Source organism: Phasianus colchicus, chromosome 2 (assembly GCF_987193195.1).
Source record: "Phasianus colchicus chromosome 2, bPhaCol1.hap1.1, whole genome shotgun sequence".
NCBI classification, from domain to species: domain Eukaryota; kingdom Metazoa; phylum Chordata; class Aves; order Galliformes; family Phasianidae; genus Phasianus; species Phasianus colchicus.
Genome location: NC_143437.1, coordinates 92,465,328 through 92,491,178, shown reverse-complemented (window position 1 = coordinate 92,491,178; position 25,851 = coordinate 92,465,328). Strand labels below are relative to the sequence as shown.

The 25,851-nt window shown below is 35.6% G+C and overlaps 1 protein-coding gene across 1 annotated transcript in view; it reads right to left on the bottom strand.

Moving 5' to 3' along the window:
- Positions 1 to 25,851, bottom strand: part of SNTG2 (syntrophin gamma 2) — a 223,823-nt gene that overhangs the window by 29,940 nt on the left and 168,032 nt on the right. The window contains 2 exon segments of the mRNA XM_090136333.1: positions 11,930 to 11,968; positions 19,849 to 19,978. Of these exon segments, the coding sequence (XP_089992459.1) occupies positions 11,930 to 11,968; positions 19,849 to 19,978 (169 nt within the window).

The following is a 25,851-nucleotide window of genomic DNA, read 5'->3' as shown; positions in this document are numbered from 1 at the left end:
GAAGAAAAAATGATAGGGAACAATTAACAGTATAGAAGTACATTCACAGTTTTGTATCATGATAATTTCACATATTTATTTTTCTAGCTATTTATTATATGAAACTAATAGCTTTTAACTATCAAATTGTTTAGGAATAATAATATAGATCAATATGCTGAGCATGACTGCGTCTACTATACTGAGCTCCAATGTTAACGTTCTAAAAAGATCTAAGAAATAACACAATAAATATAATAGTCTTTACAATTCTCACTTTGCTATTGTGTAAATCCAGTAACTCATCAAAATGTTGCATCTGTTCTAATCAGTAAAGGTTTAGTAACAATGAAGGTTTAGTAACAAAATGTTCAGGTATTTTAACATTTTAGCAAAATATGCCACAGTATCACTGATAAATCACTTCAAAGTGTAATAAATATTGCTTTTATCAGCATGATAATATATTACAAAATAATCCATAGAAAAAACAACTATGTCCAAATCATAAGATCCGAACAATATGGTATTCTCCTTTACATTCTGAAAATCATGATTGCTGACTTGCAAATGCATGTAGTTCATTAACCTGTATAACGAGTAAATAATTTACTGACTACACTGAGAAATAAAGGATTTAGCTCACTAATGTTTTCCATTCATCATTATCATCGCTGTCATCAGAATCATCATCTTTTATCCCTAAAGCAGCATTTAGAAAAGAATTTTGGAATTATCCACAATGTCAAACATAAAAACATAATCATGGATAAAGTCTTCAGCTTGACCAGGCCATTCAAAAAGCACCATATATTAAACCAACTACATGACTCATATTGAAAAATATAAGGATATATCCAGGCACAAGCCAAAAATTTACATTCTGTGTACTAGGTCAGAATTTCTTACAAGTTCTTAGCTGAAACTCAGGGCAGGATGGTATGTGAAAACTGCAACTCCATTTGTCAGGTGTGTTTTCACTCCAAACTGTGTGTCATTTTCTGTTATTGAAAATAAAATTTTTAGCTTGATTCATCTAGTTGACAGGAACAAAAACTTGGCCTGTAAGCATAGGTCTTAAGTACCAACCATAATGCAAAAGTCAACCATAACCTTCTTTTGACTTTCTTACACTTAGAGAAAGGGTACTGAATTTCTCTAACTTGAAGTAAAAGATTTCTTTGCAATGAACATATTCCTTTTGCCAAAATTTTCCATCTTTGAAATGGGAATAATATCCTTTACTTATTTTATAGATTTTGTATGAAGACTCTGTCACGGTTGTATTCTTATCTATGTCTGCAATACGTCGGTAGCAGTGCCAAACATTATAGCCACGATTTAGTGTAGCACTTGAACTTTTATGTAATTCTCTTGAGAATGTATTCAGCTATCAACACAGAATGCATTTTCTGGTTAGCTGCAGACATACTTTTGGGCACGTGTCCTAAGTTTTTTGCTGAAATGGAACTGTATTATTATTTTTATTAGTCACACAATACTGCAATCAGTCTTTCTGCAATAGATCAGAATCAGCTTTAAAGTTGATTCTTCACATCAAAAAGAGGTGGTTTTCTTAACTACTAACATCCATAAAGTGAATGTTAAGCTATCCCAAGGGTCACTTGTGGAATCTCTTTCAACCTCAGACAGAAATGAATAATACAATAAATAATACAATAACACATCCTCTAGATTAGATTTTGGGAGAATTCAACTTCTTTTTGATGGAATGGTTCACTGAACTATTACAACATTCTAATATTGTATTTGACTTCTCATGCATTTAAATTCTTATGAAAAAATCATTATGGAATAAAGTCAACTATACTTCCTCAAAAACTATACAGTAATATTTCAGTTACATTTCAAATACACTGCTCTCTATATTAGTCTGCTTAATGGAAACAACTTACAAAACTTCACTTTCAGGAAGAACTTATATAAAAATAAAAAAAACAGCAAACAATATATGATCAAAGCAAACATAATACTAGAACCATTAAAAACATTGAGAACTTTTTTTGTTTCTAAATGACATTATAATTCCCAAGAAATATCAGAAAATGATCAACAGTTCTTCAGTCTTCATTTCCTTAGAAACCTTTACTAAGCTTTGTCCTCATAGCTTGTGGAAGAAAGAAATAATTATATACTTCATAGTAGAAATAAGAAAGAAACAGCCTGCTAATTTGTGTCTTACAAAAGAAAAAATATAACCACAAAAACTTTTTTTTTTTTTTAATGAATGTGTGAAAAAAATCAACAGGTAGCACATCTGTAGATCACCTAGTATCCCAGTGAAATATTAACTGACATCTCAGTACATATATACATTTAAGAAGAGAAATGCAGTACATCTAGAATGCACAAAAGCTTTTTGTTTGTTAGCTTGCTTTACCGTTTTTGTGTCTTTAGGAGAAAAGCAAGGCTTGAGATATATGTAGATTGCTGGATCAGCTAATTGAACAAGATACTCTCAAGAGGAAACAAAAATCAACGAAGATAGCTGAAGAATAATTGCTATTGGAAGATTTCTGGTGAGCTCAGTAGTAATTGTATTACTGTTATTTTTATTGACTGAGGATAAGGGGAAGGCAAATTAGAATGTATGTACTAATAACCATAAGAGTTTGACAGGAAAAGTAAGTATAAATGAAAAAGACAATGGAAAAGATACTAAGTAGTTTAGGTTTTTCTTCCAACTGAATAGAAAATACAGGAATATGACAAAATAGAAAATTAAAATGGAAAGAACAAACAAAAGCACACTGTACAGGTATATGAAGGGGGGAAACATGATAAAAATATTTGGGAGGAAAAAACATAAAGATGATACCAAGTGTATGCTTGCCCCATCCCTGGAGGTGTTCAAGGCTAGACTGGATGGGGCCATGGGCAGCCTGGTCTAGTATTAGATATGGAGGTTGGCAGCCCTGCATGTGGCAGGGGGTTGGAGTTTGTGGTTCCTTCCAACCCAAACCATTCTGTGATTCTATGATAAGGAGAAAAAATATATATTTTTAAAATTAAAGAAGGAAAATAGAATTTCATTTATCAGAATCAGTGTTTGCTTAACTTTTGCATACATATATAAATTTTTAAAAATGCATTTTTTCAAAAGAAAATAGAAAAAAGATCTCTTACTGAGTGGTTTATTAAATGGCTGTTTAAACAGAAGAATAATTTTTCAGTTCAACATTAATCTGTATGGAACAAAAAAACCCAGCTTTAATATTTAATACCAAACTCTTCACGGTTATCTTAAGTAGGTAGGTGAGAATTTAGTTGACTGTCAGTTTGTGCGTGGGAAACTCAGTCCAGGGGGAAAAAAAAAAAACAACAACAAAACAACAACAACAAAAAAAACACTTCTGTTATTTGGATTGAATTCTGACATTTGAATTTTCAATGAGTAATTAGACATTATACTACGAACTACACCACTCTCAAGACAGCTTTCACCTTTCTATTTCCATACTACATAATCAATTTAAGACTACTATCTGAATCTGTGCAGAAAATTACCCACAGATCATCAACGTATTAGCAAGTTTCTACTGTGATCTAATATGCATCACAAAAGTTCCTGTAGAAACAAAATGAACAGCACTCATTATGAAGAGACTTAACAAGTCAGTAACAAAATGTAATCCAATCATAGCAGATAAATGAAACTTATTTACACTTATTATTTTCCTACAGCAATAAGAGATCTCAATGTTGTAATGACTCCAAACTTAATGTGTTACATTTAATAAATCCATCAGTACCTTTTGTATATAGTACCTATAGTTAAATTGTTACAAAAAGTAAATGAAGCATAACAGTCAGGAGGGAAATAAAGAAAGTCAAGTAGATCTCTGATGTATGAAAAATCAAAACAGATGGTACACTTGTATTATTAAAGTGAGATAAGAACCTATAACAGATGCCAGTTTGGCCTGCAGATCAAGAACCAGTGTTGTTCCCTGATGCATCACAGAACAATACAAAACTAAGAAAGCAAAGAGAAGTACATCTTGAGGTAACTTAGTGAATTGTTTATAGTCTTTTTGAAATCAAGTGGTAGACCTTGTTTTGAAAAGAACACATACTGGAGTGATGACACCCAGTCACGAGCGGTGTCCCCTAGGGCTCGGTACTGCGGCTTCTATTTAACATCTTTATTAATGATCTTGATGAGGAGATCAAGTGCATCCTCAGTAAGTTTGCAGACGACACCAAGTTGGGAAGGAGTGTTGATCTGCCTGTGGGGAGAAGAGCACTACAGAGGGACCTGGATAGACTGGATCAATGGGCCAAGGCAAACTCCATGAATTTCAATAGGGCTAAGTGTCGGGTCCTGCGTTTTGGTCACAACAACCCCAGAAAACTCTACAGGCTTGGGGAGGAGTGATTGGAAAGCTGCCTCATGGAAAGGGACCTTGGTGTATTGATGGACAGTTGGCTGAATATGAGCCAGCAGTGTGCCCAGATGGCCAAGAAGGCCAATGGCACCCTGGCTTGTATCAGGAATGGTGTGGGAAGCAGGACTAGGGAAGTAATCCTGCCCCTGTACTCAGCATTGGTGAGGCCTCACCGCAAGCACTGTGTTCAGTTTTGGGCACCTCAGTACAGAAAGGACATTGAGATGCTGGAGCAGGTAAAAAAAAGGGCAACAAGGCTTGTGAAGGGCTTGGAGAATATGCCCTATGAGGAGAGACAGAAGGAACAGGGGATGTCCAGTCTGGGGAAAAGGAGGCTGAGGGGGAGGCCTCATTGCTGTCTTCCAATATCTGAAAGGTGCTGAGAGCAGGGTCGACCTCTTCTCACTGGTGACAGGATGAGGGGAAACGGCCTCAAGTTGCACCAGGGTAAGTTTAGGTTGGATATCAGGAAAAACTTCTTTACAGAAAGGGTTGTTAAGCATTGGAATAGTCTCCCCAGGGAGGTGGTTGAGTCACCATCCCTGGATGTGTTTAAAAAACATTTGGATGTGGTGCTCAGGGACATGATTTAGCAGAGAGCTGTTAGTTAGGATAGTATGATTGAACTCGATATCTTTAAGGACTTCTCCAATCTGAGTGATTCTACGAAGGGAAGAAAAGCTAATAGATTTCCTGTATCTCTATGACCTTCTCTATCTGTCTTTCACATACATAAAGATTATTTAGAGTCCTGTGTGTAGTGATAATTAGGTTACACTGACTTGATTTATTTAGGAGGCAATATGTCTTGGGGCTGATGACACTAACTATACTCATAATAATCTTCTTGCTCAGGTTAGGATCCAGAACACAAAGCTCACTCCTGAATACATGTAGCAGCAAATGGCATTTGAAAAAAATTCTTTCTGAGCACCACAGACAGTGGTAAACCAATAATATATATACTATAGCTTTGTGTAATAGTGGCCCAACTATTGATCTGAGTTTTGTGGCCCTTCTACAGTGCACAGTTGCCTGTCATGTGAAAGGAATGCCTGATGAAAAGCAGGCGGCATGCAAATCAGTTTCCATGACTATATGTCAGATGTATCTGTCCTGTGAGCAGATGTAAAAAAACGAAGTGCATATCTCTACTCAGTTGAGAATACTAATCTATTAGCCTTCTGTCAGACATCAAAACAGCTTTGTTAGAGCCCACATTTTTATCTTCGACAAATATACAAGGGTCTTTTTGGAAAGAAGAGCCACACAGAATCACAGAACAGTTTTAGTCTGAGAGGGGTCTCTAGAGGTCATTCAGTCCAATATCCTGTTCGTAGCCAATGTAAATAAGTCTGCTCAGCAACATGTCCATTTGAGTTTTGATTATCAACATATATAACATATAATATATGGCATAATAATTAATATAATTTGTTTTTTAATATCAAACAAAGATGGAGATTCCATAGCTTCTCTGAGCAACTTGCTCTGGTGTTTGATCAAATTACCAGAAGTTTCAGTACTTGAACACATTCAAACCTCTTTCTGGGAGATCTTATTTGTTTAAATACATAGTGATCTGGATAGGAAAACATTTGAGTTCTCCTGCTGAATCTAGAGATCAAGAAAAATGCCTATCAGCAAAACAAGACCCAGATTTTTAAAATTTGTTAAATCCAATTACAAATCCTTTTCCTTTCAGTTCAGTCACTTAAATGTTATGTTTCTGATATCAAACCGCTGAAGTTTTATCTTGACCTCTTAATACTGTACTTTCCCCCTATTTTTTCTTGTCAGTTCTTCTGGTTTTGTTTGTCATTTTTGAGGACATCATTTCACAGAGTATTTCTGCAATTAGAATTAATTTTACCTGAATCCGAATATCCTTTTACCTAATTAGATTTCATTCTTTATTCTTTACTGCTTCACAGTAGTTCCTTTTCACACTTCAAGAGCAACATTTATATCTCATCAGTGTGTGGTCAAATGTTATTTAACTATCATGATTCTCCTTATTCTGTATTAGCAGATGTCCAGTTCTGTTTGCATTCTTGTATTATACTAAATCAGTAGGACTATTTGTGTAGCAGGAACTACCTAAACTAATTAAAATGGAAAATTCATGTTCTCATGCTTTTGGTCCTATATGTCTATTTTATATCTTAACATATTACAACAATTAAAAAGTATACCTAAAAAGCTATTCTCTTCCTCACCAAATACTCAAACTGTTTCTTCTGCCATTTTGGAAAAGGAAAAAATCTTTCAAAGTACAACTACTGCAAAAGTGTCCCCAGAGAAGAAAACTGATGAAAATATAGTCTTAGGTTCCTTTTACATGTTAAACAATCAAATAACAGTTCTACTTAAAAATGTGTTAAAATAATCTTAATTGGAGAATCATTCAGAAGGAGGACTGATCTGATAGTGTTGATCCAGTGAAACAGTTCTGTAGTTCAATAATATTACTTGGAAAAGCAATGAATTCTAAAAGCTGCGAAGAGCATACTCCAAGTCTTTCTGACAATCCACAAGGCATACTGTAGTCTTTCTGACAAGGCATAAAGCAGAAAAATGCAATAAAAAGGAGAATAAAGAACAATTGCAATTTTTCTTTAACAAATTCTAACAGCTAGGGAAGACAGCTTAACTAGAGAAAATGACTTCTGACTGAAGCCAGAACTACACTGTACTACACACTGCCAGAGACATCACAGAAAAAGCTAAATGCTGGAAGAAGTAGTCTTCATTAGGGTAAGAAGCACTACTGACATGCACTTTTTTGAACATTTCAACTTAAATAGGAGCACATTTCCTTCATTGAATCTATTCTATGCTTCTTAGAATCCAATTTTTAGAAACCTCACAATTTCAAAGAAAAATTTAAGATAAACTATTTCATTAACACACACACAAAATGGAAAATGTAAACACTATGGAAAATGAGAAATGTGTGTGTTTTAGACAACGTGTCACAATTCATGAAATAAGTTCAGAAACATAGCTGTATAATTTCTTGATTTGTTCTGGAAAGTCTGGCAAATTCTACCAACCTTTTTATCTGCAGCAGGCTTCTCTCAAAAATAACTATAATAATTATTTACCCCACAGAGGTACTACATAATAGCTAACTGACTATAGGTTAAAAAGTTCAAGTGCTTTGAAGTGGTACTTATCTATTAGAATAAGTTGTATTTTCAGTGAAAGAGAAGAGGTCCAAGAACAATCTTTGAAGCAGATCAAGAGAATTTTACTAGAATTCTCTTGCATAGCTGACCTCCCATGCAAAAGAAATTAAAACAGCCACCAACGAACATCTCAACTCTACTTTAAGTGGTTACTTTATGCTTGAAAGAATTTAGTTCTGCTGTCTTTCTACATTTGCAAATTACAGAATTGCCTGTAAGAATCTAACTTCTCCAGACTAACAGTTCAGATTAACTTTATGAGCACATGGTACACTTTTAATTGATCTTACAAGAGTATATGTAGGGCTTCTTTTAACTTGCAGCATGAAACCAAGAGAAAATGTTCATGGCATACCTGGGACAGCAGTTCTACAAGGAGGAATAATGGGATAACTCTTCATATTTGAAAATCTCTTTTTTTCAGAATTAAGACCACATAGTATCAAAAACAGAGGGGAAAAAAGGATTCTGATAAATGCAGTACATTACTTCTCCAAAATGCAAAGCCAATGATACTTTTTCTTTTTCCTTTTTTTTTTTTCTTGTGTAGAAGATGCTTCCTTACTGATCTAAGGATCTCCAGTAAAGGTAATTGCATAATTTCTCTAGGGCTTTATTAGCTTTATGAATGATAAGAAAATTTCTTCCTTATGTCTAACATGAATTGCTTGCTGTAAATATATCACACTACTTTTTTACCCTATCAAATTATTCTTAGATGTAAAATCATTTACTATATATTAAAATTCAAATTATTTTGGTCTGGGTTAATTAGAAAAAAACTAAAATTTCTTAAGTTCAAAACCAGGGAAAAACCACCGTGATCTAGAATATGTAGTTTGTGTGGCATAATTCCTTGCCTTTTGCACTTGCTCTCACTAAGCATTAAGTTAACATTCTTGAAATTTCATTTATATCTCTGTACTCTATTCTTTAAGTATCAAAACCCCATTTCAATCAGTGTTTCCACATAGGTCATGGATAACCTCTGGTCAGTAGTTTCTCTGAAACAGTATATCATCACATGCAGTACATCTGCCAAGGCCCTACCAAAAATAAATAAATAAATAAAATAATAAAAAAAAATTGCTTGTTTTGAAGTAATTTAGTACATACAGCCTTGAATGCTTGCCTCTTTCTCCAAAGCCACAATGGAGACATGGTTGTGGAAGATTGCCAGCCCTGGCCTGACATTAAACTGACAAGGTAATACCTTGGGAAACTGTTGGACATTGCAGACAGCACAAGGGGAAAATCGCCTGGCTGCTTCAAGCCCATGGCTAATAATAATGGGATAAACTAACAGGCCAGATAGATGAGTAAGATGTTTTAGTAATTCTACTTGGGAGAACAATGTCAAAATACACTAAAAAAGAGTACAAACTTATTAACAGTGGAGGTGGCATCACAGTTTATAGTTGAAATACCCAAAGAAGGATGACAAATGAGAAAAAACATAAAAAATAAGAACCATTGGGTAGATTAAAATTTAAACAGATTTTGACCAGCCTTTCTTATATCTCCAGGCCTCAAAAGAATAAATATCATCAAAAATTTCCGTCATAGTCTAACTTGAGATTTAATAATTTTTGTTTATACTAATCGCAGTAACCATCTGTTGCAGTTGACCTTTTTAGTGAAAGCTGACTTCTGATATGCTGCACAGAAGACAAACATTTGTCTTTTTCTAACAGGGTATTTTTTCTAACACGTAAGTTTTGTTACCTATCTATCCCTTGCTGATGCATCTTAATCTATGTCCTCTAGTCATTCTTCATCACATGCTATGCTTTCATATATGTTGTTTCCAAATTTCATTTTTTGTATAATTTCTGCCAGAGGTCAAGAGTGAGCTCATGGTTTAGGCAACTGTCTCTATTTACTGAAGACATTTTAGAAATATCAAAATGAAAAACGATCCAAACTTCTGTTAGATCAATTAATGCACTACTGCATCCTTTGCGGGTCTTGACTCTCATTGTGAAGGCCAATGAATAGTTCTGGTGAAGTATTTCTGTGGTGAAAATATTGGATTCTTCCAGTGCTCTAAATTATTGACTTCAATAAATACTGAAAACCTTACAATCACTACAAAAGAGAAAATGAAATGCATATATGCATTTACAGAGACAGTTTACCTTTTCCTTCATCTGCAAAAATCAAAACAAACAAGGCAAGTGACATCACAGGAAAAAGTGAAAATCTGTTTTATATCATAAGACTATATCATGCTAGGAAAATATAGATCAAATATTAGCTATTTCTATCAAGAAGAAACTGTATTGTTTTAGTTGAAGACAAGAAATGCTTGTATTAGTTTTAAAAAAGATTAAAAAGAAACAGCAAACACAATTTAAAAAAAACAGTCTTAGAAGTAGTTTTTCTGTACTGAGAATCACCTAATTTACTGTTTCACAAAAGGCATACAGCAATCCAGCAATGCGTCTCTTACAAAATTGAGTCCCCATCCTAATAGCCTGCTGATAACACAGGATCAAGTGCTTTCAAGACTCTAGAGAACTTTAATAAATTACATCAGGTAGAATCAAAAGTTACAGTACTTGGAAAATGGTGACTGTAAACATCCTTCATACTCAATAAAATAAGGCACAACCCTGCTCAGCCCCACTTTCTTCTGAGATCTACACAGGTTATATAGCCAGTTGGAGCCACAGCTTTAGCCTTGCTACTTACCAAATAACTTAAATTTTTATAATACCTGTATACCTGTTAAATACTTGTACTTGTGGACAAACTCGCACTACACAGGCTAGGGTAAGTCTCCATACAGGGGAATAACCCAGTGTTTGTTGCTGTCTGTCCTGTCTTAAACATTCATGGCCTGACATTAAAGTTCTGAATCTATGTTTTGTTATTCTCATATTCTGGACAGAAAAAGTGAGATAAGCGTTACTTAATTTTAGGCACTTACTTTAGATGCTAAGCTAAGAGATTATTCTTCCAAGGATGAAAGGAAAGACAGAAAAAAAATTTCGTATAAGGAATAATTTAAAGCAGCAGTACCAAGTTCCTCATATATAACTCTGGAAGGGGATAATTTCCTGCACTGACTATGGAGCCAGCTTACGGAGAATAACCCGCTAATTTAGGAAATCAAATGTTAGGTTGTATGACTGTCCCCACTATTTCCTAAAAAAACAAGGAAGAACACATCATTTCAGATTCAATACATTTTTCCTTAGCTTTTGTAATCAACAGTTTTTCACATGGACTTGATTAATAATTAGAAACCATGGCAAAGAGATCAATTGAATGCTTCTTCCTTATACAATGTAGTATTTATTTTGGTTTGGGGGTAATTGCTGGTAATTCTGCCATACACAGAATTAAAGAGTGCATTTTTTTTTTTCAGGTGCATTTTTTCTCGAATACTGACGTAACTATAAGAAAATAACATCATGTGTAAGAACATGTCAATGGTTAAATATTTCTAATAGCTTCTAGAAAAGTATGTAAATTTACAAGTACGTTTTACAAATGACAAATCAGTGACATATAAAATAACATATGATCTGCCACGCTAGAAACAATTATTTATTTATTCCCAGTAAGAAGCATTTTTGACTCAGTTTTGGATATCTGCAATAAAATTCTATAATAAATTACTTTAGTAAAACATTAAATATAGAAGACACTTTGCATAATTTTCAGTTTTTAATGCATAAACCAGCATTTTTTAGAAAGTGCAAGGATTGGGCTCTTTCTTCCTGAGTAATGGTTCAATGCCAGACTGATGCTGTGAAAGCACATATAAAATGAAATTTTATATGTGAATGAAAATGAAAACCTTCAAAGTGTTTCCCAAACTTACAGTATTAACCTGAAAAAATGCTAAAATTATGTTTTACATAGTAAGAGAAAAATATCTGAAGTAAGAAGGCTTCCCAGTTTCATAAGTTCATTTGAGTATTCAGGACATTTGGCCAGCAGGAGCAGGAGAAATAGCTCACCAAGCTGACCTCCAGAAGTCCCAGACAAAGGATGATGGCAAATACGCAATCTTCACAATATGACATGTCCAAAGCAGATTCGATCTGTAACTTGTTGGCTATCTGTACACTATGTGAGATTTAAACACACTCTTAACTTGTCAGACTCTCTGTACTATATTACACACAAACACACTTGTGCTTTCCAAGGTACAGTTGTAAGTTACACTGTACCCCTCTGTCATGTATATACATTATGTACTAAGTACAGCAATTCAGAACTTAAAACCATGGAAAACATTCAGTATTTGCAAATGGCTTAAATGTGTGTGTTTAAGCACTGCAAATTTTTCAACTTAACAATCATTAGAAAATGTGGATAACATAATGAAAGTCTTACCTGGTCTGAGGGAGAAGAGCATTTATTTGCCATTTTCATCTATAGAACAGAGAAGCAGAATACACAGAGTTATTAATAAACTGAGTGTTTCTGTGATGCAACTAGCACTGAGACAGTTACTAAACACGCATTCACTTCCAAATAATAAGAAATTTAAAAATTCCATGCATAAATACTACATTATTGCTAAGATTATAAAACAAAAGACTCAAAAGTTTCCATAAAATCCTCAATAAAGATATGCATTTTTGAATTTAAGTTTTCCACTCTGTGTAAAAATATTATACTGTACACACCTTACTTACAGCCATAATGCGTAAGACATGATTAAAGATGAAGCAAACATTGCCTAGAATTTCCTTTTAGTTTACCATTCAGTATAAATTACTTATCTTTCTTTTTGTTTACTGTTCAGATTAGAGTTAGTCTGATTTTAGATTTTCTTTGGCAGATACCATTTGCAGAGAGTAGTGGGCAAACCCTGGCAGATATTCTCTCCTTTAAGTGAAGTATTAGCAACTATACTAAGAATATGGAATCTAAAAAGAAGACTTAATTAGTGGAAATATACATTCCTCTACATGCAGGGATATAGACTGCAAGGAGCTGCACAGATGAGGAGTGACCTTGTTGGCACAAAGCCTATGTTGTAAAAGGTGAAAGGTTTATGATAAATACCAAAAGCTACAATTATGCATAGGAAAAGCTACAATTGCTACAGGAAAAGTGCAGAAGAAATCCAGAATCTTGTCTTGTATCCTGGCAATAGTAGATTTGTAAGATGAAATCTGCGGATAAGCAGAGCATGTTTGCAGTCATGTAGCTCTCAACCTTCTTACTTCCTTGTTCCATCAGGAACAGGTTAAAAATAGGAAAAGCAATAAGACTTGAGGGTGAAGATAAAGACAGTTTAATAAGGAAAGAAAAAACAGAAAAAAAAATGATCCAAAGGCAATCTCTCAGTGTCTGCTACAAGCAACCAGATGTCCAATCAGACTCCCCACAGTTGTGGAAGAAAAACACCCATCTTTTTCCACTAACCCATACTTATTGCTGAGCACAACACCGATGGTATGGAATATCTCCTACATCAGTTTAACATAGCTCTTCCAGCTATGACCCTTTGCAGCTTCTTGCCCACTCCTTACTGAGGGTGGTTGAGAATGAGAAAAAGATAAAGCCTTGATGCCCTACAAGCACTGACTAGCACCAGCCAAAACAGTGATATCAACACAGATTTAGCCACAAATGCAAACCACTGCACCATGAGGGCTGCAATGAAGAAAGTTAATTCCATCCAATCCACGTCCTGAACATTTGCATGGAAGCAGCCAACAGGCTTTGTGTTACAACTAATTACAGAAGTTTCAGGATGTGCCTGGGTTTGCTGGAATTCTTGTGGAATCTCTGAAGCTGTTCAACTTATTTATCCATAAAATATCAATATAATAACCATGAGACTGTTGCTTATTTGGTTTTCACGAAGTACCGTTGTGGGATGTAATGATATATATGTACATATGCACATGTAACTAATAGATGGTGATAGCAAGCAGTCATTTTGCACAGAGTGAGTTATCCATGACTGCAAACAAAATGCCCCTAGAACAAAATGTGAAGTAGAAGAGGAGTACAGGATGACAGCAGAAGCCTCCACTGTACAGACACAGACTAAAACCAAGGCCCTTGACTAGATGAAGTAATTGGTCAGCCCTAATCCATCATGGGCCATCAGGGCTCCTTCTCCCTGAATATTTTTCAGCCTATTTACATTGAATTGTGTGGTCAAACAGAATGGGTGTGCTGATGAGGACAGGTGGGGCTAACTGCAGCTCACGGGTTGAGTTGGCCAAGGCTGACCTGCTGGGACCCTGGGGCAGCTGTCACGCCTGGTTGTCACCCTGTGCCAGTGGGAGAGCTGATAAGACTCCCAGAGGGGCCCCACCATGCTCTGCTGCACCTTCCCACCATCCCAAAGGAAGAATGGGAACAACCACAACACGACATAGGGAACTGCCTGCAGTTCATGTGCATCATAGCAAAGACAAGGACAAAGGGAGAGGACTGAAGTGGGGCCTCTAGCATGGCTCCTCACAGCTCTCACACACAGCTCTGCCCACAGCAGCTCAAGCCATGGTCCTGCACCACTAGGCTACAGGTGACCTGGAGCCCTGAGGAGAGGAAAAGGCAGCAGAGCTTCTTGATGCTCTCAGGGCTCCAACAGTATCAAAACAGTGGGAACTCAAGATCCAGACTCTGTAATGTGAGCATTTGTACAGGACATAAGGAAAAGACACCTGGAACACTGTAACATCAGTAAGAATACCATAAAACAATGCTCAACTTCAGCTACAGTCTATCTCCAGTGCTTCAGAAACAAACACATGCACAAAGTAACTACACAGAGCCAAGCTACACACACTGAAAATATTATTTCCCTGTAAGTAACCAAAGACAAAATAAATATTACAATAATATAAACCAATGCAGATAATCAGAACTAGTAGAGATCCTATCTCCTTCACTCTCCTCTATGGTTCAGTCAAATTACTTCAGCACTCAATGTAACAGGAAGAATTTTGCTACTTCGCTTTTTATTTTACTATGTTCCAATGAGCCTGGCAACCTAAGTATGAGACAGGTCATGCAGTTCTTCTGGTGAGTGAAGGAAGAATACTACAAAGAGCATTCTCATCACTAATCCAGATTCCTCCTGGTATAGGAAGGAATGCTTCCTATTTCACTGCACAGCCTTAGCTCATTCCCTATTCAAAGAAGGGATGGCTGCAGCCCTGATGTAACTGAGGGAAGCAGAAAGATTTCCTTCTGCATCACGTTACATCAGAAGGAGAGAAGAGTATGCACTTTGCAAGGCAGCAGGTGCTCTCTATATCCCTGCACAGCTGGTGCACTGAGACAGGAATACAAATGGAATAGGCAACACCTTGCAGGGACTACATGAGTTTTCAGCACAGTGTAATAACTGGAAACATCAGGAGAGGCTAAAACCAAAACCTTGGATCTACAAAGACAGCAGGCAACTTGGAAACACTAAGCAACTGTAATTACTACACTGTTTTAAATAAATACATACAGGGCAGGAACAGAATGGGGATGAAATCACTCAGAACTATATACCTACATCTAAATATCTCCCAGGTGGGGATTTATTTCACTACTGACAATGTTCAAAATAATAATAATTTTACATCTGATATACCTATACTATCTTTCTAGTCAGCAGAGAGAAAGATCTTGACAGGTACCTATTTCTTCTTTTCTGGCTCTAAGAGAGTTGTATGCAACTGCTTATTGTTTGGCTAAATTTAGGTGATGAAATTCCTATCCTTATTGATTTCCCTTTATAATGTCAATGGTTTGATAAGTAGTACTTTCAAACGTGATTTTCTGAGTTTAAAATTAAAAAAAAAAAAAAGGCAGCAGCAGCAAAGAAGTATCACATTTGCATCCCGACAGTAAGATTGTTTGTAGTACTACTGAGACGGTCCAATTTTTATGTTGCTTCCTGTATATTATAGATATTCAAGGATTTTATTTCCATCTGTATCTATTACACACATAGCTGTTTAATGAAAGGAAGCCATCTTCCCTCTTTCTTTTTATATGTAAGTTCAAAACTCATAGTTCTTAAGTCAGAAATTTCTCTGTACTGTGATAGGGTGTATCACTTACATATACCTGTACATTTAGGCATAGCAGAAAGTGTTTAAATACTACAACAAATGCATTAAAACAGCTGTCAGAGGCAAATATCCCTGTTTACAAACCAAATTTTAAATTTCTACCATCCTTCAGTGAAGCTGCTGGAATTATTTACAAAAACCATAAATACTGCTTACAGTGGAACAACTGTGTCTTAACTTATTCTCTTACCTGCTTGTAAATTACTCATCTATTTGTGATTAATGTACTGAAAAATAACAGCTTTAAAATATGCTGAAAAAATAGAAAAAAACTTGGGAAAGTAATAAATATAATAAGTCTTTGTAATGCAAATGAACTGTCAGCATTACATTTAGAATCATAGAATCACCAAGGTTGGAAAAGACCTACAAGACCATCCAGTCCAACTGTCCACCTATCACCAATATTTCCTGCTAAACCATGCTCCTCCACACAACATCCAAACGTTCTTGAACACCTCCAGGGTTGGTGACTCTACCACCTCCCCAGGCAGCCCATTCCAGCACCTGACTTTTTTGGAAAAGGTGTTTCTTTTTTTTAGGTGTTTCTGCCTGTCATTACCACAGTAATGTTTAGTACTATGTTTGAAAAAAAAAAAAAAAAAAGAAAAAAAAAAGATCCATGAGAAAAGCTTCATTTGTTGAATAGCTGGCTAACTGAATAGTTCAAAGCAGAGGGAGAAGTTATTCCAAAGAATTCATGTAAAAATCATCCCGAGCACAGCCCTGCCTCTTCATCCTACAAAGAACCTTCTAACTAAGCAAATAAGAACAGGAGTGAGAAGCAGATGCAGATTGAGTTGTCTCCTGTGCTTTTGAATTTGACAGTTTCTGTTTTCAATCTCCCTTCAGTTTCTTCAACTGTATCTCCTCCTGTGAGAAAACAGGTGCATGAAGAAATAAATACGAGGTTCTGATTCACCAAAGGTAAATGTAGAAAGCTTGGAGAATATTGAGAATTTGGGGGATTGAAACACAAATGAAAATGATGGGGGAAGATTCATGTGGGTGGAACAGCATGTGAAATACAAGAATATGAACAGACTGGTGAATAATTTGGGGCAAGGGTTCTCAGCAAAAAAACAATCCACTGCTTGTATTACTGTTATCAGGAGATTCCCCTAGCTAAAAGTACAAGGCATCGATCAGTAAGCAGGGCTGGAAAGACACCCTTACCTCTTTCACTGTGTTGTAACATTCCCCATGCTTCTGTGTTTTATAAGAACTATCTATCTTAGTACCAGAATCATTATTTCTCATCTACTGATCAACTCTTCCTACACTAGCATCCTGGGGTAGCAACCTTATGCAGCAATGACTCTCCACATCTTCACTATTGAAAGACAATTTCTCCTTTCTATTTTATCCCCAGAGAGCTTGCCTTTGCAAAGAAGTTAGATGTTTCAGTACTTCAAAAGAGTAGTCTGACATTAGCAGAAGTGTCACGTTGCGGTAGTTATTTTTATACTGCCTACAATAAGGTTGTCTTCTGGCATAACCAGGAGATCTGACAGAGCTGCCTGTTGCTGAACAAAACTGCTAAGTGGCAAAGTGGCAAAATAAAGTATATTGAGAAAAGGGTGGCATGAAAGAGAGGGTGCCTGGCATCACGAGCAATTTAAGAACTAAAACTCAAAATGAAATTATTCCAAATGGTATGCAGAAGTACATGACAAAGGTTGTACATAAAAGAGTAGCATTAGTAGCCATAACTGAATTAAGAATGATTAAGCTGCAGGCAGACTGGATCAAGTCAAGAAATAAATATTAGCAAAATCTAAAAATGAGCCGGAAGTAAAATAGAAGACTGGAAAATATTGCTTAAATACTTAGCAGTGAAACTGGTAAGAACACTGGCGTTCTTTATGCCAACAATATCAGTGAGAAGGTCCATTGTGATTGAGTATCAAGTAAATAATTTATGTAAAGACATAAAGGCATGGGACAATAAAAAAAACAATATTTTAAGTATTTGGAAAAGAAATTGAATTCAGTGTCAGCAAAATAAATAAATTAACCTTTAAGTAGATAAAGGATAATGTGAAGTCTTTCAATCAGTAGTAATTCTCTTCAGGGACTACAGGATAGGTGCTGAAGAAAAAAGGTAGGAGGAACTTCAGATTTCTGAATAATGATAACGACAGCAACAACATTTTGTGAAATATTAACAGTGAGGTAATAAAAAGCATCCAGAATGGATTTTCAAGAAGACTAGTCCAAAGGCCTTGCCCTGTTTGCTGTGGGTGTCAAACACTCTGTGTCCCTTGCCCCTTAGAGAGGCAGGGAGCAGTCTCTTGCTGTATCTTGCTATACACTTAAGGTGCACTCCAACCTCATCTTCTTGGTCTTAAAAAAAGTATTTTGAAATGAAATAGATACTATTATGCTACTACACCTCCTGTTTTGATTATTAGTAATTAAAACAGCACCACATGCAGACCAGTCCAGTCACAGCACAGCCTACACATCTGACAGAGCCTGTCAAGCACTAAATTGAAGAAGTTTACTCTTTTCTAATGTGATTTGTACAGACTTTATTCTGTCTTACCGAGAACAATGAATGCATGAATTTTTCAAATTTAAAAAAAACCCATACAACAGCTTTCTTCTCTGAACAGCCACTTAGAAGAACACTAGATGGACTACTTTGTTGACAGAATTCATTACTGTGATTGAGAGGACCAAGAAAAATACCCAGTATAAAAAAGAATATTGTTGCTGACAGGTTGCAAAACCATTAAGATATTGTGTCAGGACACATTCTACTAGCACATTAGGAAAATAACAGACCCTGCCCATAATAAAATCTGCTTATATTTATAGCTGCTTTTTACTGGCTTATTCACCTATATCCTTAAAGTGGCATTTTCTCACTTTAGAAAGTGAAAGAAACAGAAATGTGATTAGGAACTATAGTCTGGAATTGATCTAAAAATATTCCCAAATAACTTACATTGCTTTCTCAGAATTATCAAATAGCAATATCTATAATTTATAAAGAATGTATCACAAGCAATTGTATTTGATTTTGTCAAATATATTGACTCAGGAATTTAATGTTAAAAAATAATTAATTTAATAAAAGAACTATTTTGGTCAAATGTGATTACAAGTAACTTTTGAAGACCAGAAAAAATAACTTCTACTTGTATATATATCTATATATAAATATCGATCTATCTATCTATATCTATTCTTTGTCCAAAGATTTATGTTGAAACTCAATAAAAATTATACAGAATATAATTTAAAGAACTAAGCAACAATTCCTGTAGAATAAAAAGTACCAACTAAAGATATCTACTGTATCAGATCAAGATTTATAAAGAAAATTACAGTCTGAACACATCTAAAAGAAAAAAAAAAAAAAAAAAAAGACTAAAACCTGTGCAGGCAATTCTTCCAGGGAGAACCGTACACTTCTTTTTTCATCATTGATTTCTACCATTTCAGAAAGACTGAAATATATTTTCAATATAGAACATGTTTGAGTTGCCTGTTTAACTCTCTAATTCATTCCAGGATCTTCAATAGTTTCCAGTTGTTTTTCCTTGGAATAATAACGTCCTGTCCAAATAATGATTTTCTGTTTCTCCAGGGATTATTTAATACTTATGCTTGCAACAGCAAATGCCACATATAAATTTACAGCCTTAACTTACACCAGGATAAGCACCCTTACACTTTTACAGAGAAGGATGAAATAATACGATTTTAAATAAAACAACTAGACAACTTACAGAGGTAAAAATACCATCTCCCAGTAAGCCACTATAAGTCACACTTCACTAGCTACTACTCTATTCCAGCTACTAGCTAGAATTTCCACATGCCTACTTAAAAATCAATACTCATTTCAAGAATGTTTTAATTACAAAAATATAAACACAAACTATTTGGTCATTTCTAAAGCTCTGTGAAATGGCTAGGAAGGATCAATATTTTTCCTTAAAAAGGCTTTAAAATAATAATTAAAATCTGAATTTTTTACTGTTATTTGTTTTCATGTAACACTGCAAGTCTTGAAAACTTCTTACTACTTCTGATTGATCAGACAACCACTTTCTGGTGTTTAATTCGTCCTTTTCCTTCCCATTAGAACACATTTTATATGTTGATATGTTGTATCTTATGTGTGAATTGTTTTCTGCCCTTGGAAAATTAGATACAATTTTACAACATCACAGACAAGAAAATATGCAGAAGGTAACATACATTTTGCAGTGTCAAATCACTGATGTTAGTTGATATTGCTCTCAGCCAGTCAGCACTCTCCTGGGCTGTATAAAACTGAAGTATCCCAGTACTAACTCCATCGAGTGCCAGCACTTCAAATGCATTAGATCTGCAGTAAGAAGAAATACATCCGTAAAGGAAGATACGTCAGTTTTCTGAAACTGTCCAATATTTTCTCAGTGTCTACAATATCTTAACAACTTCTGAAAAGTCTTGAGGTTTGCATTTACAAATCACAAGAAAGGCAGCAAAGAGAAGGATAATAATGGACAGTATCAGGAGCAACAAATACAATAAATACTTTATCTGTACAAGCATCTATATGTGCTGATTATTTACTTCCCTAAAGTATACAGACTACATTTATTATTTCTGAACTTAGGATACTGTGTTCAATAAGTATGCATTAGATCTTTTTGAACAAACATAATCATTATTGAAATCAAAATACCTTTTTTCTTTATTGTGTTTTGGTTTCATTTGCTAGCAGTGTATATGCTGCAGCAAACTGCCTTCTCCAGTTTTAATGTCTATGATTGCTATATTTTCTATATAAAAATCTAAGCAACATTTCCTTTAAAATTCTTTTATGATGCAGAAATTTAAAAATTGTACTTAAAAAATTCTTTAAATCATTTTTGAATGTAAGGAACTTTCTCATAACAGCATGTACATACGCTAAGATCCAATTGCATTTTATTCAATTTTTATGCGTACTTTACGTATTTACAGCAACTTTGTTGTGCAGATGCCAATGTCTTCCTTACTATCTGCGGTATATTCAATACTATGCATCTATCTCTGAAATCCCACACATGTGGGTGTTGGTGGAATACATTTCTTTTCACATACTAAGACTACTAAAACTTTCAGAAAGAACATATGTTTATTAAGTAGTAGCATGGAAGCACACTGTTCATTAAAATATATGACATGAATTAGTTTCATCAATTAAATTTCAGAAAGCTGCACAGGTGACTTCAGTGCCCATGGGCATCATGATAATTAGATTTCACTTATATCCTTTTATAGAATCACAGAATATCCTGAGTTGGAAAGGACCTGTAAGGATCATCGAGACCAATTCTGGGCTTCACACAAGACCATCTCAAAATCAGACCATATGTCTGAGAGCAGTCTGCAGACAGTTCTTGATCTCCTGTAGCTGAAGGCCGTGACCACTACCATAGGGAACCTGCCCACTACCATCTGGTGAAAAACCTCTCCCTAATCCCTACCTGACCCTCCCCTGACACAGCTCCATGCTGTTCCATCAGGTCCCATCACTGTCACACAGTCCACAACACAGAGCAGAGCTCAGCGCTACCCCTCTGCTCCCTGTAAGAAGCTGCAGGCCCCCACGAGGCCTCCCATCAGCCTGCTTTGCTCTGGGCTAAACAAACCAAGGGACTTCGGACCCTTGTCATATGTCTTCTCCTCTCAATCCATCCCCATCTTTGTAGCCATCCTTTGGACGCTGTCTAGGAGTTTCATGTTCTTCTTGTAGTGTAGCACCCAAGCCTGCAAACGGTACACAAGGTGAGGACACACCAGTGCAGCGTAGGGCAGGACAATCCCTTCCCTCACCCGGCTGACAATGTCATGCTCACTGCACCCCAGGATATGGTTGGCCTTCCTGCCTACCTGGGCATGCTGTTGACTCATGTTCAGGTTACTGTTGACCAAGATCCCTTTCAGCAGGGCTGCTCTCCAGCATTTCATCTGCCAACTTGTACTTATAGCCACTGTTGTGCTTAAGTATCTGCTGCATTTACACAGTTGATGTATTCATATTTCTGTGCTATACTGCTTTATTTTTGGTACTAAACTAGAAGTAAACAAAACTTGAATCAAGAACACTATTAAGTTATGGGGTTGTTTAACCTGTGATTCTCTTATCTAAGGTGAAGTCCTCTACTGTTTAATTTATAATAAACATCAACATAAGCATTCAGCATTAAGTGACAGAGTGGTTAACGAGCAGTTACTCACTCATGACTTACTGAAAAAGTTATTAACCTAACAGTCATAATAGAGTTCCGACAATGAACGTGAAGAATGAAAACTACATACTTGCTAAAAATAGTAATATAAAATACCCATCATATATATTATTAACATGACCCCAAATTCTAATAAACACATATATACATCAGTTGATATACTTTATTGTTAAAGTATAAAGTGGTATGCTTGCAGCTAGCAAAAACAATGTCCTTTGTCTGAAGGATTAAATCCATAACAGTTGATTCCCTTGTCTTCCTTTCATGATGGAATTATCATGGTATCTACTAAGACTTGACAGCAATGGCACAATTCTACGTCACTTTCATTTCAGCAGATCTGTTTCACCTCTTTGGAAAGAAAGAAAAGGTCAAAACAAATCCTTATATTGTCTTCTGGTGAATAATCGCCTCTTAAGAATACAGTTCCCTTTATCTAAAGCTCTCAAAAAGATCCCAACAGTGCAGTAATGGAAGTACTTACGGTATGATCTCTTCAACATCGGGGAGATCTATCTTTGTCTATGCACTGATACAAAGAGGAGCATGGAAACAAACTATCTACTGCCATAAAGGGAAGCTATTCACAATGCCTTCTTTAGATAGTATTCTTCCAAAAAGGCAGAACAATCCAGAGCACTTAACAGAAGCAGAAAAGCAGTCAGTTCTCCACTGAATCCACAGGATCCCCAGATAATAACTCAGTTTCAAAAGATGCATAGAAGTATGCAACGTGAATTCCTTATCCCAGTAGCACAAAGTTATCCAAGTAACTGATGAAATGAATTCTTACGAGAACAATTAATGCAGCTAACACAAGCAATCATGTAAAAATCATGTTTGAAAAAAAAATCTCTAGTCCATGAGCAGACCACAAACTGCACACAATATTTTAGATGCAGGCATTTCAGATGTGACCTCTCAAACAAAATACAGAGGGGAATAGCAAGTCCCTCAATCTGCTGATTTCATTATTACTACAGCCCCTTTTGTGGCTACCATTCATCACTGAAAATACATACAGCTGACTCATGCTGTAACCTGATTCTGTTATGCTGGTGGTCACACTGTGTGGTGCGGGGGACTGGGGCCTGTGGGGCCCCACTGATCCCACTGTGCTGAGCAAGGCAGAAAACTGTTTTCAGCAAAAACTATTTCCTTTGAAGTAAGCAAATGAAATGAAATAGGAAAAGAAAGAGACAGCTGCCCACCAGTGCTAGCAGTACAGTGGTTTTGCTCTCCAATTTGCTCAACTTTACTGTGACTATTTCTTGTTTTCTATTACAATTGCTTCTCTCTACAAAGCCATTATGTATTGCTGTATGTATTACACTGTGGTCTGAAAAGTGTACTGTATAAAAAGCAACAAGTAAAATCAAACATTGAAAGTAAAGCTGAACAAAATGATGAATTTTTTGTTTCCACTTTAAATGAAACAAATGATAAATAATGCAATCACCAAGACAGCACTGGAAGTCAGGAGATAATAAATTCTAGAGGCTTAAATACCACGCTTTTCTCCATTTCCTCAAAGCAAACATGGAAAAAAAAAAAAAAGGGACCAGTAAACACCTACTCTGGTTAAATGACAAAGATAAGAATTCCACTGAGTATCGACTAATAGGTTTGAGATGTTTGAGGTGCATCATAAAATGACATCTTGTATTTTTTTGTTTTTTTCTTTTTTTCTTTTTGAGACTTCAAAGCCATCTTAAAACGCAGATCAGAGAAATTCCCATGTCTACTATTCCTCCTGTTATTGTACTACTGGTGAGGGGTCAATATTGGTGAGGGGACACTACTGGTGAGGGGTCTGGAGCACAGGCCATATGAGGAGCGGCTGAAGGAGCTGGGATTGTTCAGTCTGGAGAAGAGGAGGCTCAGAGGAGACCTTATTGCTCTCTATAACTACCTGAAGGGAGGTTGTAGTGAGCTGGGGGTCGGCTTCTTTTCTCGTGTAACTGGTGGTAGAACTAGAGGGAATGGCTTCAAGCTGCACCAGGGGAGATTTAGGCTGGATGTTAGGAAATACTAATTTTCTGAAAAAGTGGTGGTGGAGTCACCGATCCTGGAGGGGTTCAAGGAACAGTTGGATTTTGTGTTGAGGGACGTGGTTTAGTGAGTACTATTGAAACTAGAAAAGAAATTAATGGACTGGAGTTCTTAAAGCCTGATAGTTTGAAACAGCAGAAAATGAATACTGAGTATAACTTATATACAACTATATATAGGGTTAGCAGGCTACAAATCTGAAACTGCAAATACCAGCAACCACAAAATAGAGGAAAAAAGCACATAATGGAAATCAGAAATGTAGGCAGTAATTTCTCTGTCCTCTTACACTGACCATCATTTCAAATACACAATTAATGATAGTAACAAGAATTTTACCTAACTTTTAAGTCACTACCAGAGCTCATAGAACTCTTCCCCGCATGAAGCACAAGACAAAATCCTTCAGAATACTAAAGCTTCCACTTCCAAAGATGCATCAACTATATGGAATTTTATCTCCTATACTATTTCTTCATCACAAAGCAGCAATCACTGAATATATCAATTATAAATTGTCTTACTGTTGAACTGTTTTAAGGCTGAGAAAACTGAAGGCCTGTCAAGGTAATGTTTCAACATCCTGTGTCAGAGATCATTTCTGCTTATGTGTAATTCTTATGGGGAAATGAACAAATGCTGCAGACTTAAAAAAAAAAAAAATATCTTGGATAGATGGAAATATTTTCCTTTTAATATTTCATTTAACACTATTTGGTTTTAAAGCTTCCCTCTCTCCCCTCCCCCCATCTTTCTCTCTCATACTGCACCTGGCCATGCTACTTTTAACTCTAAATTGCATGAGTGTGAATAATAACAATATCAAGAATGTTTGCTTTTCTGAAATTCTCGAAATTTAAAGTGAATTACCCTCACATTTCTTCATATTATTTTCAAACTTGGATTCCAATCTGTAACTGCTTCCTGAAAGCTTTTCCACTAAACAGCATGAGGTGCTATCTTCTATGTTTATACCTCACGTTCATGCTGAACTGATGAGTGAACCTGCATACCTAGTCTGTTAGTTTGTCTACTTAATTAATTTATTTTAATAAAATAAAAATTATCTTAGCAAGAATGGCAGTCAGAGAAATAAATGGGCATTGGTAGACTTAGTTCTCTTCCTATCATTGACACTTTTTGACAATTAATGTTAATTGACTTTAATAAAATATAAAATGGCTACTGGGAGTTTTGCAATACAGAGCAGTTAGCAAATAAAGGGATGTTACATCAAAATACTTTTCTAAGAGAAAATGTATTCTCAGTGTCATCTGAAATGGGAAAAGCTGAATTTTTATGTTGTTGGAGGCTAATGTTTCCAGCAAAAGACATTTTAAGATTTTCAGCATCTGTGGCATGTGAAACAATCTTTCCTTTATTTTTATCACAATGTACTATTGTCTTTCCTTAATAAAAGCCTGGATGCCAGCCTGACAGCAGCTGTTTCATCTCAAATTTACTACCATGCTGATGCATTTGATCAGCTTTGAATTTCCTCAGGTCATAACTCAGTCTTCCTTCCTGTTTCAATGATTTTTTGATGTCTGAATTCAATTTTTATTGCTTTTCTTACAGTGTTTTCTAGTGACTTGTTTACATTCCTGTATGTCTTTCTCGCTAGCATTTCTATTTAGCCTGAAGTTTTATAGATTATAGAATGGAAATTCCCCAAGAGACAATTGTCTGAATTACTCAATCTCTTTGAAACTGTGTTTAAAAATATGGATTTTAGTATTGTAAAAAATATATAGCCTTATGTATTAAAAAAATTGTCAGTTTCTTACATAATCAGACAATTAACAGAAACTATGAGGCAAAAAAGCTACCAAGGTATTAAACAAACTTGGATCGTATATCATGTTTGCTTTTTTTATGAACAATTTGCTTACAGTATTGTAATGTTTTATTTTGTATTTTTGTGCAG